This window comes from Physella acuta, unplaced genomic scaffold (assembly GCF_028476545.2).
Source record: "Physella acuta isolate Inbredline_101_S28 unplaced genomic scaffold, ASM2847654v3 ptg000038l, whole genome shotgun sequence".
Lineage (NCBI taxonomy): Eukaryota > Metazoa > Mollusca > Gastropoda > Physidae > Physella > Physella acuta.
The window spans coordinates 508,398-521,896 of record NW_026731558.1 but is presented as its reverse complement, the minus strand read 5'-3'; the positions used below and the strand labels follow the sequence as shown (position 1 = coordinate 521,896).

General features: G+C 37.2%; 1 protein-coding gene across 1 annotated transcript; it reads right to left on the bottom strand.

The window, feature by feature from the left end:
* Positions 1-2,801: 2,801 nt before the first annotated feature.
* On the bottom strand, positions 2,802-12,914 carry LOC131943648 (galactose-3-O-sulfotransferase 2). Its single transcript, XM_059303857.1, has 3 exons — positions 12,821-12,914; positions 12,341-12,510; positions 2,802-4,449 (listed from the first exon to the last, which is right to left on the bottom strand). Exon 3 carries the CDS (start codon positions 4,215-4,217, stop codon positions 2,847-2,849), a length of 1,371 nt encoding a protein of 456 aa, XP_059159840.1. The 5' UTR covers positions 4,218-4,449; positions 12,341-12,510; positions 12,821-12,914; the 3' UTR covers positions 2,802-2,846.
* Positions 12,915-13,499: the final 585 nt, after the last annotated feature.

Sequence of the window (13,499 nt, the reverse complement as noted above, 5' to 3'; positions counted from 1 at the left end):
AGAGAAGAAAGTCTACCCCCCCCCCTGAACGAAATGGGATTAATTTAGAAAACATATACTTTTAGCAGTGTCCGCCCCCCACCCCCACCAAGAAAATGGTGTCCGCCCCCGAAAATATCAAGTCCCCCCCCCCCCCCCCCCCCCCCCAAGAAAAAATTCTGGAAGAAATATTGAAAACAGGTTTAATGATAAATTAAATCGTAGATTAGAAATTTAATGTTAGTATAAAAATAAGTGGAACACATTACAGAACAAAGGCCATTTAAAAAGGTGATCTTAACAAATGCTGTAAAGTCCTTTGTTGATTTACAGTATACAGTTTAACATGTCATAAAGGGTAAATCTAAAACAAAGTGTACTAGTTAACAAGAATAACACTTTATCAAGAGAAAAACCTGAACTATGATAAAGCAGTGTGAAGATACAATTATATTTTTTAGCAGCACTTGCTAAAGTTGTTTAAGAATGAAACATTTTTGTTCTAGTTTTAACAATGTACATTTCGTGAGTCCACTCTTAACAATCGTTTAAAAATTAATGCATGTAGTAATTATTGTGTCAAGGTTTTTTTATTCTGTTGTTTGTGTAATTATTATTTGAGTATTGTGTACCTACTGTGTTATGTTCAATTAATGGAATGTGTACTTTTTGTAGGAGTTCTCGCCAGTTTTAGAGGCAGCTTTAAAACACCACTAAGCCTATCCCCCAGGGCCAATGCCACAGAGACTCAAGCAGTTTAAATAAATGTAGGACTTAAAAGATGAGTTTTAAAATGTGTGTAGCATATACCCAAACAGACAGGGGAGCCAGTGATAAAACCCAGGTCCACACAGCTAGTTAAGACTGTTGCTAGGTAACAGGTTCACAGTCCAATCCACCTTTTGTTTACAACACCCACACACAACCTACTGTTATAAAAATTTAAAACAGCGACACGTTTTCAATATTTTAAATTTTTTAATTTCAGTTTCCACCCAATTAAAAAAAAAACCAATCACAAACAAAATGGTCAACAAAAAAAAAAAATCTGGCCGGATACACAAGGTAAGTATAGGACATTAAAACATGTGAGTACTCTACATGTGGTTACATCATCAGGTTATTGAATCAATAGACTGCCTGAAACTGGGATCACTTTATTGCATTAGTTAACTATCTGCATATTAGTAACATGACACCATCCATATCTGTATCACCATAATCTGACACTATGTTTTCAACATCACACCATGTTTAACTGTAACATCATAAACAAACATCATGCGTGTAACACCATATGTATGTGTAACACCATAATCTAACACCATTTGGGTATTATTACATACTATGTCTGTAACACTATCTCCCCTGAGGTGAGAGTTTAAAGCAATAAAAATTTCCACTTTAAAAATGGTAAATTCACTGCAACTTTAATTTGAACAAAAATGAATCAAACATCCATCACTATGTAGGGGTTTCAAGAGAAAATGTGTAAAATTAAGGCACAGTATTATCACTACATAAATATCATAGAATAAAACTCACTTGGTTTATAAATAGGTAAAACTAGTATCAAAATACACAAAATACACAGTTTAAGTACATTTGTAGATTGAATTATTATCTTTAAAAATATAGTAATTGAAAGATATATGAAATACAATATTAAATAATTGAAAAATAAGCAGTTAATACAATTTTATACTAACATCAAAGATGTTTTGTACATACATTACCCATCCTCATTTTAAAAGAGATTTCCACAATTTTGTCAATACAAAATTTTAACTAATAAAATGAACATAGCCCTTAAGCTAAGTATTGCTACCACCTAGTTAGGCAGATAATCTAAGCAAAGCTGATATGTGATAATCCTTCATATATTTCCTTCTGTTGTGATTTATTGGATTTCTTGAAAAAGCAGAAGACAAATACACAGCTATTGTGGTTTTAAATATATTTGATTAAGTGATTACCATTATACTTAATGTCTTGGTTTCTCTAAAAAAGAAGTACATCAGTAAGGGTATTCTTAATACAAGAGTAGGCTTAGCGTGATATAAGTGTAGCCTAACATGAGGTGAATTCTTGATGTAGCTTGATTAACAGATGGCCATAAAGAGTATGTCAATCTTTCAAACAAAACAAAATTTTAAATGTAAAGACATCATTAGTGTAGTAAAATAAAATAAAAAAAAGCAACAAAACACACAGGAACATGAAAGTGAGTTGCACCCGAATAATGCTTTCTATAATGAATCAGGTTGAAAATAATTTGTTAGTTTAAATACTGAAATAAATAAAAATTACCTACATTATGCTCTTACTAAAAGATTGCACATAAAAGGAAAAAAATATCTAAGGAATGAGTTAAACAGAGCAGTGTCCAGTCAACTGATCACCATGTCCAGTTAACTGGTCATCATGTGCAGTCAAATGGTCAACATGTCCAGTCAGTCAACTGGTTAACAAGTCCAGTCAGTCAATTGGTCAACAAGTCCAGTCAGTCAACTGGTCAACAAGTCCAGTCAGTCAACTGGACAACAAGTACAGTCAGTCAACTGGTCAACAAGTCCAGTCAACTGATCAACAAGTCCAGTCAACTGGTCAACAAGTCCAGTCAACTGATCAACAAGTCCAGTCAACTGGTCATCACGTGCAGTCAACTGGTCAACATGTCCAGTCAGTCAATTGGTCAACAAGTCCAGTCAACTGATCAACAAGTCCAGTCAACTGGTCACCATGTCCAGTTAACTGGTCACCATGTCCAGTCAGTCAACTAATCACCATGTCCAGTCAACTGGTCAACAAGTCCAGTCAACTGATCAACAAGTCCAGTCAACTTAACAACAAGTCCAGTCGACTGTTCAACATGTCCCTTTCATATCAGCTGTCCTGTTATCTGGAATCTTCTTAAACTCTGCCAGCAAGGTGACTTCCCTAGCATCATGCTCCTTCTGCACCTGATGCAAAAGCTCATACGGATTAGGCCCAAGCATCCAGCAGTCACTTGGATACACAGAAAACTGATCCGTCCAATTAGATGGTGCTATTTTGAACTGGGACATACTAGCAGGCAACATGATATTTTTACCAAGTGTATACACCTGTTGGCAGTAGGTCTGGACCTGAGACTCCACCAGTTTAAAATCTTCAACCTCCAAGAAAAACTCTGAGCTCTGGGTGCCAATATGCTTCCACAAAGTTTTATTGAAATAGTTATAAAGCTTGTAGTCTATATGACTCCAATTCCTATGGATAGCTTGAACTGTTTCGTTCTCTTGCTTTGGGTTAAAATCATAGTTGGCAATGTTGGCTGAGATAAATATTATATCTTTAAACTGCCAGCACATCAGCCTCCGCAGGAGAATAAGAGATTCATAGAAATACTCAACAATCATGATTAAACTGAACTTCTGATCCAAGTGTTGGATAAACTGATCAATGGCTGCTTCATCTTGGGAAATATCCTTAGTTCCAGCAGGGAATCCCAAGGGCATCCCATGACAATATGCCATGAGATTTTTTGTCATGGAGAAGCCATCAGGCACACACCACCTGTACTTGGCACTGTGGCTGGTGTAAGACTTCTCGTAGAGCTCCAGATGTGAGAAGTACTCGGCTATTGGGTTGGATGAGTCCTCTGGCACACCTGCAATCTTGGCCACTTTAAAGTACTGGAAGATGGATTTCAGCTGTGCTAGAGGCTCTCTAATGATGCTGATGTACACTGTATCTTTGGGCATGATGGCGTCCATGACAGTCTCAGTGAAAATGGCATGGTCGGTGAGGATGTTGTAGCCCCTGCTAGAAGGTCGGAAGTCCAGCCTGGTCATGGGGAATGGCCAGTTTAAGTACATTTTGTTATCCAGTGGTGAAACAAAGGACAGGTTGCGGAGATAGCCAAACCTGTAGAAAACTCCCAGCAAAGTTGACGTGGCACATTTCATGCCCTTGATGAAAACGAAATTTGTCTTCTCCTTGCAGGTGGAGCGAACTCTATGGGAAATATTTTTATAATTCAGATAATCAAATTCATAGATACACTGGCCATTGAAGTCCAGAATGTAAGGGGCCAGCATGCGTGAACTGTCCAAAAAAGGGGCTTTGCTGCAGGCCATGTAGGCTATGAAGACAAAGTAGACGACAATGACAACCAGTACCAGGGTGTAGAAGAGGCGAGGCCGTCTCATGGCCAGCCTCACCCAGCAGTACAGCCTGGGGAAACATTTAGCCATGCTAGTTTGGGTTTAGCTGCTCATGTCCAAGTGTGGGGTTCTAAACTTGCTCAGCCTCACACAACTGTATAACGTGCGGTTAAGTTTAGCCAAGCTAGTTTTTGTCTAGCAGCTTGTGTCCATGTGTGGGGATCTAAACTTGCCCAGCCTCACGCAACTGTACAACGTGGGGTTAAGTTTAGCCAAACTAGTTTTTATGTAGCAGCTTTTGTCCATGTGTGGGGATCTAAACCTGATGAAACAAGAGGTACAGAGATAGACAAATAAACACATGTACAGATGTAGATTAGTGTCTAAACATAGCTGGTGCTTTTTAATAAGTGCTATATGGTTTTGTACAAAGTCATCACTTCAACACATTCTATTATATGAAGCAGAATCATTTTTAAAAATCAACAAGAATGCAATAAACTTACAGTTGTATAATACAATTTATAAGATACCACACTAAAGTTTCAGTTGTATGTGACACAATCTATAAGATAGGACACTAAAACACAAAACTTTCAGTTGTATACAACACAACTTATAATGATTACAGCTGTGCTGAATGCGCTATTAATAAAATAAAGTCAAATGTAGGATTAAAAAAAAATATCCTACAAAAAGTAGGATATTTTTCACAAAAAAGTAGTAGTCAGTCTCACATGTAATCCATCTGATTGGTATCTACATTGTTAATTTTAAAAAAAATTTTTAAATGAAAATGCTAGAATGTCGAATGATTTTACCTCATCCAAGGGAAGTAAAAACCAACCAGCAATTGATTACCTCCCTTTGTGGGAAATGCACAAATCCCTTTACAGCACAATGATTTTTAATCTTTTATAGTGGTGATCAATATTTTTTTCGTAGCAATGTCAACAGATGGACTGGCATACCACTTCCTTCCCTCCAAAGAGATTTAAAATTTACGAAAATAAAATAAATCAAACGTTTCTTCTCTGTTTCATTAGAAATTATCCATAAAGAAAGGTACGACTTTTAAAACGATTTTACCTACCCCTCCCCATCGTCAAAAAAAGCTACCTTTAGATGATGGCCTAACGCCGTAGACTACAACATCCACCTCAATACTGTGTTTTTCTTTTTTTAAACATCGATTTATTTCTTAAATATGTACAGAATTCTGTGTACACTGAGTATATTAATAAATTTTCAATTGACCTAAACAGTCTTTAAAAAGCCCGAGATTACTACAATTCATGTGTCGTCACACTTTCTGCTCACCCCTTCCCTCCTCACACATCGTCACAAAAGTCCACCCATACAAGCAAGGCGTCCTTTATGGACAATCGCATAAACGTCGGATATTAACTGAAGGAATATTTGCCAGCTTTGACAAAGTGGTTTACAAAACATGCTTAATAAGTTGAATGCTCAATATTAAACACGAGTATCAATCCTAATGGCAATTATACGATCATTTAAAAAAAATACATATGATAGGGTATTACAGTCAGACGACATTTGACAATATCTGGCGATGTGACAGGCGATGTGTGTATCTATGACAGGCGATGTGTGTATCTATGACAGGCGATGTGTGTATCTATGACAGGCGATGTGTGTATCTATGACAGGCGATGTGTGTATCTATGACAGGCGATGTGTATATCTATGACAGGCGATGTGTGTATCTATGACAGGCGATGTGTGTATCTATGACAGGCGATGTGTGTATCTATGATAGGCGATGTGTGTATCTATGACAGATCATGTGTGTATCTATGACAGGCGATGTGTGTATCTATCTATGACAGGCGATGTGTGTATCTATGACAGGCGATGTGTGTATCTATGACAGGCGATGTGTATATCTATGACAGGCGATGTGTGTATCTATGACAGGCGATGTGTGTATCTATGACAGGCGATGTGTGTATCTATGACAGGCGATGTGTGTATCTATGACAGGCGATGTGTATCTATGACAGGCGATGTGTGTATCTATGACAGGCGATGTGTGTATCTATGACAGATCATGTGTGTATCTATAACAGGCGATGTGTGTATCTATCTATGACAGGCGATGTGTGTATCTATGACAGGCGATGTGTGTATCTATGACAGGCGATGTGTGTATCTATGACAGGCGATGTGTGTATCTATGACAGGCGATGTGTGTATCTATGACAGGCGATGTGTATATCTATGACAGGCGATGTGTGTATCTATGACAGGCGATGTGTGTATCTATGACAGGCGATGTGTGTATCTATGATAGGCGATGTGTGTATCTATGACAGATCATGTGTGTATCTATGACAGGCGATGTGTGTATCTATCTATGACAGGCGATGTGTGTATCTATGACAGGCGATGTGTGTATCTATGACAAGCGATGTGTATATCTATGACAGGCGATGTGTGTATCTATGACAGGCGATGTGTGTATCTATGACAGGCGATGTGTGTATCTATGACAGGCGATGTGTGTATCTATGACAGGCGATGTGTATCTATGACAGGCGATGTGTGTATCTATGACAGGCGATGTGTGTATCTATGACAGATCATGTGTGTATCTATAACAGGCGATGTGTGTATCTATCTATGACAGGCGATGTGTGTATCTATGACAGGCGATGTGTGTATCTATGACAGGCGATGTGTGTATCTATGACAGGCGATGTGTGTATCTATGACAGGCGATGTGTGTATCTATGACAGGCGATGTGTATATCTTTGACAGGCGATGTGTGTATCTATGACAGGCGATGTGTGTATCTGTGACAGGCGATGTGTGTATCTATCTATGACAGGCGATGTGTGTATCTATGACAGGCGATGTGTGTATCTATGACAGGCGATGTGTGTATCTATGACAGGCGATGTGTGTATCTATGACAGATCATGTGTGTATCTATGACAGGCGATGTGTGTATCTATAACAGGCGATGTGTGTATCTATGACAGGCGATGTGTGTATCTATGACAGGCGATGTGTGTATCTATAACAGGCGATGTGTGTATCTATGACAGGCGATGTGTGTATCTATGACAGGCGATGTGTATATCTATGACAGGCGATGTGTGTATCTATAACAGGCGATGTGTGTATCTATGTCAGGCGATGTGTATATCTATGACAGGCGATGTGTGTATCTATGACAGGCGATGTGTGTATTTATGACAGGCGATGTGTATCTATGACAGATCATGTGTGTATCTATGTATGATATCTTTGTATGACAGCCGCTTTGAAATTCAGGCATACACTGTCAGGCGATACATATTTTGTCACACAACAAGCTACACATGGTAGACGTTTGCCAATGAAGTTGACTTGAACATGTATTGAACACTCCCCCCCCCTCCCCACACACACAAAGGATCTTTCATGCGAATAAAAGACACGGCAATTAAGAAATCAAAATGGGATTTTGATTTATTGCAAAACACGCAAAGAATATATTAAAAAAAAAAAAAAAAAAAAATTACGAGGTAGCAAACAATGTATTCATGTTTCCATTTTTAACCCCTCTAGACTGCACAGATGATACGGTAATAAAACTTACGCGAAATGTATGTAAACCAATCTTCACACAGTTTGCATCTACCCAACTCAGCAAGAATATTCCATTTTGTCAACATATCGTAAGTCACGTGTGCACCAACTCCGCATAAATGGAAAGCAAGAAACTATCAGCATAGTTACTGCACACAACTAACATGGTGTTGTACCGGTACAATTTCTAACAAAAAAAATCCAAATCCACCTAGACTGCAGGTGAATGAAGTATAACAGGTATCAGTGACACCATCTTGCTAACGAATCACTCAAGCTAATTCATTTAAAAATGTTATCTCCAGTTGGATGCAAGACGTATTCCGCCAAATGTTACCTGGCGACGATTACCTGGTGCTAAATCACGGCTGAACAATGCCCTCCTACCTACCTATACCAGCACCCAGCCATTAAGAAATGCAGAAAGACAACTTTACATTTGGATCCTTACCTTTCAGATAAAAAGATTCCTATTTTCTTTATCTAACAACTTACACTAATGGGTCGAGGGTTAAACTTCAATGCTTCCCATCTAACCGAGAAAGCAGTGAGGGAACCGCTCGTGTTTTTAACAGATAAACATTCTATCCACGCTGACATGGGCAAGTGGTGGTGTAGATTTCACGACAAAAGGAGGGAACACAAAATTATCTTAGGGTAAGATAAAAAACTTTCTCAGGGTAAGATAAAATAAAAGTTTCTCAGGGTAAGATTAAAAAACTTTCTCAGGGTAAGATAAAAAACTTTCTCAGGGTAAGATAAAATAAAACTTTCTCATGGAAAGATTAGGTCGGCAGTCTAGACACAGATTTTGTCAGGTGATGTTACACCTACAGTTGTATGAGGTGTGGATTCTGTCAGGCGATGTTACACATACAGTTGTATAAGGTGAGGTATGGATTCTGTCAGGTGATGTTGTACCTAGAGTTGAATGAGGTATGGATTCTGTCAGGTGATGTTGTACCTAGAGTTGAATGAGGTATGGATTCTGTCAGGTGATGTTACACCTACAGTTGTATGAGGTGTGGATTCTGTCAGGTGATGTTGTACCTACAGTTGTGTGAGGTATGGATTCTGTCAGGTGATGTTGTACCTACAGTTGTATGAGGTGTGGATTCTGTCAGGTGATGTTGTACCTACAGTTGTGTGAGGTATGGATTCTGTCAGGTGATGTTACACCCACAGTTGTATGAGGTGTGGATTCTGTCAGGTGATGTTACACCCACAGTTGTATGAGGTGAGGTATGGATTTTGTCAGGTGATGTTGTACCTACAGTTGTATGAGGTATGGATTCTGTCAGGTGATGTTGTACCTACAGTTGTATGAGGTATGGATTCTGTCAGGTGATGTTACACCCACAGTTGTATGAGGTATGGATTCTGTCAGGTGATGTTGTACCTACAGTTGTACGAGGTATGGATTCTGTCAGGTGATGTTACACCCACAGTTGTATGGTGATGTTACACCTAGAGTTGAATGAGGTGTGACAAGATGGATGGATTTTCTCAGATATTTATTCTACTCTATAACTCTGCAGGTATATAACAGGTATATACTATTACTATTTGACTACAGACAAAAAAGTAACAGTCCAAATATACATAAATATGCATTAGAGTACAGATATGTAAACTAGTGCAGGTAATGTTTTTACCCAACAATTCAAATATGTATACTAATACAGGTTTATTTTTATATATTATAGACCCCGTCCCACCAGTAGCTGCGGGCTGAAGCAATACTTTAAGAGGATTAGATGTATGACCTTGTTTTCTAAAACCAGTTATTTGAGTGTAAACAAAGCAGGCAGTTGATTTCTTGGATCAGAGTTGTTGGGGTGCAGGTTTGTCCAGACCACCACCCAGATGCCCCTGGTCGTGCTGTATCAAAGCCGTGAGTGTACGTTAGTTACCCTCTGTAATTGTGAGGTAAAATACACCTAGATGATCGCCCAGGTGTCAGGGACATTGTCTGGCACTCTCTGGAGCCACCAGTTACATTACTGCTGGTCAGCCAACTGTCGGGGCACAGGCAGACGCACCTGATTCAATTTACTCAACGATTATAGTAGCCTATTGTATCCATAGTGTATTCACTATTTAAAACAAATGTTAGAGCTTCAGTGCTCACTGGGGAGCCCGGGGCACCAAATCACACTCGATTTGAATCACAATCTAACATAAACGTAGGCATCATAGTGCTCACGGGGAGCCCAAGGATGTGCCTCATTTGAATTAGTGAGAGATTATTGTAGCTAACCATGTCTGAGTATATTGCTCAGCATGTCTGAGTATATTGTGCCTGGTGCAGTTTTAGTGTTGAATCAGGTAGCACTTTTGACACCCAATCAATAGACACCAAGTGCTAAGGGAACTCGGGGTGCCAAACGGCATCCACCTAATATTTTTATATACAGAATATGGTGAAAAAAAAAATCGCACCCATCAGGGTGCCGCCCCCTGAAATGTTTTTAGGTGCATTCTCAACAACTTCCCAAAGTTTCATGGCGACTGAATAAAAGGTGTTGTAATGCATAAAAAACATCCAAATCCACATACTTTCATTTATATATATATATATATATATATATATATATATATATATATATATATATATATATATATATATATATATATATATATATGTATACATATGTAGGAACTGTGATTGCATCATCCCTTTCTAGGGTGTAGGTCATTGTCCTTAATTTTGTTACTCCCCCATTATAATTTAAAACCATGTGATGCTCCCGATTCCTAACCTTATCATTAAGTCTAATCTCAAACCTTAAGTTATGAACAGTAGTAAGAAAATGCTACTTTTCAAATAAGGGGATGTTTGTGATGTGGAGGCTTAGAACAGCCCAGTGACAAGTTGAATAAAAAGAAAATGTATTGTGCTACATTTGTAAATGATAAAAAATGATGTGTAAAACACTACAATAACATTAAAAATGGAATGACAATATAATAAAGACACAGAAAAAAAAACAACCTTAACTTCCCTAAAATTACTAACATAAGGGAAACAACCTATTTTTTCTTCTTTTAAAAAGATGAGAAAAACCCATCAAAACATTGAACAACAGTCTTTCTCTTTTTCACAAAGAAAAGCACGTAATTATATATACATTTAGTTTGAATTTTAGAAGTTTGGCAAGCATTACAAAAATTGTGAACATCCTAATTTATAAAAGCCCAATGTGCGCACATCTCTCTCTCTCTCTCTCTCTTTCTCTGTCCGCAAAAAATTTTCGCCGGACATCACGTCAGAATCGGCAGCGATATATCGAGAACTTTTTACGGACTTTTGTTGAAAATAATATGTTAGATGTTTTAAATGTATAACCACAATTTTACTTAAAGAAGAAAAATAAAAATTAAAGGCGTATTCGAATGTAGAGAAACAGTATTATTTATGCAACCGGAAAAGCATTAATACATGTGAAAAAGAACGCATAAAACTGTGACGTCGCTATTGCTTATACATTAACTAATGACGTCATCTGCTGTGTTTTGAATAAAAAGAAATGAACTATTTCATTCAAATTTGATTTAGATCTACGTACACTATGAAATGTATACAATACAGTTTTTCCGGCCTAAACTCATAAAATTTATTTTATTTATTTGGATTCTAGATCTAGAGATTCTAGATCTAGACTAAATCTAAATCTACGCAATAACTAGATCTATAATCTAGACGTAGACGCTAAGATCTAGATTTAGACTCTAACTTCTCTAAAATCTATTCCAAAAATAAATTTCTATATTAGGACTAAACTATTTCAAGACTTATTTATTTTATACAAAATCTTTGTTATGAACTGGCTAATTTGGGATAAAAAAATAATTTGAAAGAATAGGCATATTCGTGTAAGTTAAGATTTTAAAATACGTGTTTCATTCTCCGTATTTTATAAGGTGCCTAAATAGCGGAGATGTTAGTGTACATTAAACCACGCAGGTGGTGCGGGTTCGAGACACAGCAAGTCAACTTGGTTAATGTATTCTTTTTTATTATGCTCGGGCTAAACTTAAAAAAAAAATTCTTTTAGGAATCTAGATCTAGATCTAGATTCTAGATTGTCGGGTGTCCGATAGGGCACTTCCCGGCGCCGCAGGCGCTTCAAATTTGGCATGATCTTGCCTTGGTGCGACAGAACACGGGGGCCGGTTGGCCGAAAAGTCTACGATGTGGGGGTCAAAACTGACCTCGACTGACCGGTACCTTATATGAGCTATAAATCGAAAAAAAATGTCCACGGAGGAACCTCTTCATAACTCTTGAGGTCGTAGACCGACCTTCGGGCGAATTAATTAAGCATTCAAATTCTCAATGTTTTCGAAAGCCTAAGCGAAGCTGGGCAGCATGCCTAGTACTATCAATAAAAATCAATGTTTATGATGAACTATATAGAGCTTAAACCCTGCCTTTATTTTACACATAAATAATATATGACATAACATATGCAAGTGAGACAAATAACTAAGTATAATTTAAGATTAGTATAAATACACTTTAGTATAAATTAATAAAACAGCGCTAAATGCAACATGTAAAATAAAAAAATTGAACAGCAATTGCAAGAAAATGAAAATCAGCACATACCTCAGAGGAAATGAGAAGATTGTTGAAATAGAAAACTTTGTCTTCTGTAGACATTCTGCCTGCTTGGTGTTGGCTTAGGTCTGTGCTGCATTTAAATGGCAAAGATCTCCGACCATAGCTTTTGTTGCCAATCACAAACTTTGGTGTGGCTTTAGGAGACACATCAGGTCCTGAATGTTGAAGGGAAAATAAGACCCTTAAAATGAGACTAATTTCTTTGCAACAAGTAGATCAGATTTGTCTATAATTGATTTCCTTATTGTAAGTTTTAGAAAATCAACAGGACATCACCTATTAAACTCAAACCTATCCTTAATAATAGCAACATTGTTTCTTAATCTATGATGTATCACTGAAGATAATGGGAAAATATTGTAGTCTAGTGATGAAGTATATTTGAAAAAATTGACACTATAACAGATAACATATTCTCTCAAGAAAATGATGACATTTAAATATAGAAAACATTTTCGGTTATACCTTTAACATGCAGTTTAATGGGGCAGTGAAAGTACTGAGAATCAAAGATCTGAAGAAATTGCAACAATGCACATCTGAAATCTTCAAAGTAAACCTGAAATGTAAATAAAAAGTAGAAATGTAACAATGCAAAGAATAAACAAACTAGATGTATGAATTCATCTTCACCTAAAGGATACTATTTTTTTTAGTAGTTAGAAGAGTTTAAACTGAATATATAGCTAATGAAACAATTGGAATAATGTCTTTTGATCTTGTCATTACAGAGAAAAGTGTTGAGGTTGGAGCTGACAGAGTGATCTCCTTATGCAATATTCTTCATGGTGGATGGGGTCAATACCCTGAGATGGAATGGGGAGTGTTAAAAAAGAATGCTGTAACAACTAGCTTTAAAATAAATACTTAATTTTTCATCAGTTTTTATCCTGCTTAGCAATGGGAGAAAAATGGAATCCTTCAGTGTTCCCAGCTGAAGACTTGTACAGAGAGTGTTTACTTCCTGGTCATTCAGATAGCCCTTGTTGTCCACATCATGCTCATTGAACAGTTCTACCAATCTGGTTTCCAGGTAAACTGTGTCACTGCTAAATGGATAACTTTCTGCTTCCATCTGGAATTTAGTTTACTTTTTTTTTAATAACTGTAAAGAGTAATAATATAAAATACAATAGCATTAATA

Coding starts and splice junctions, on each gene's coding strand:
- LOC131943648 (XM_059303857.1), bottom strand. CDS start 4,217: ATGGCTAAATGTTTCCCCAGGCTGTACTGCTGGGTGAGGCTGGCCATG.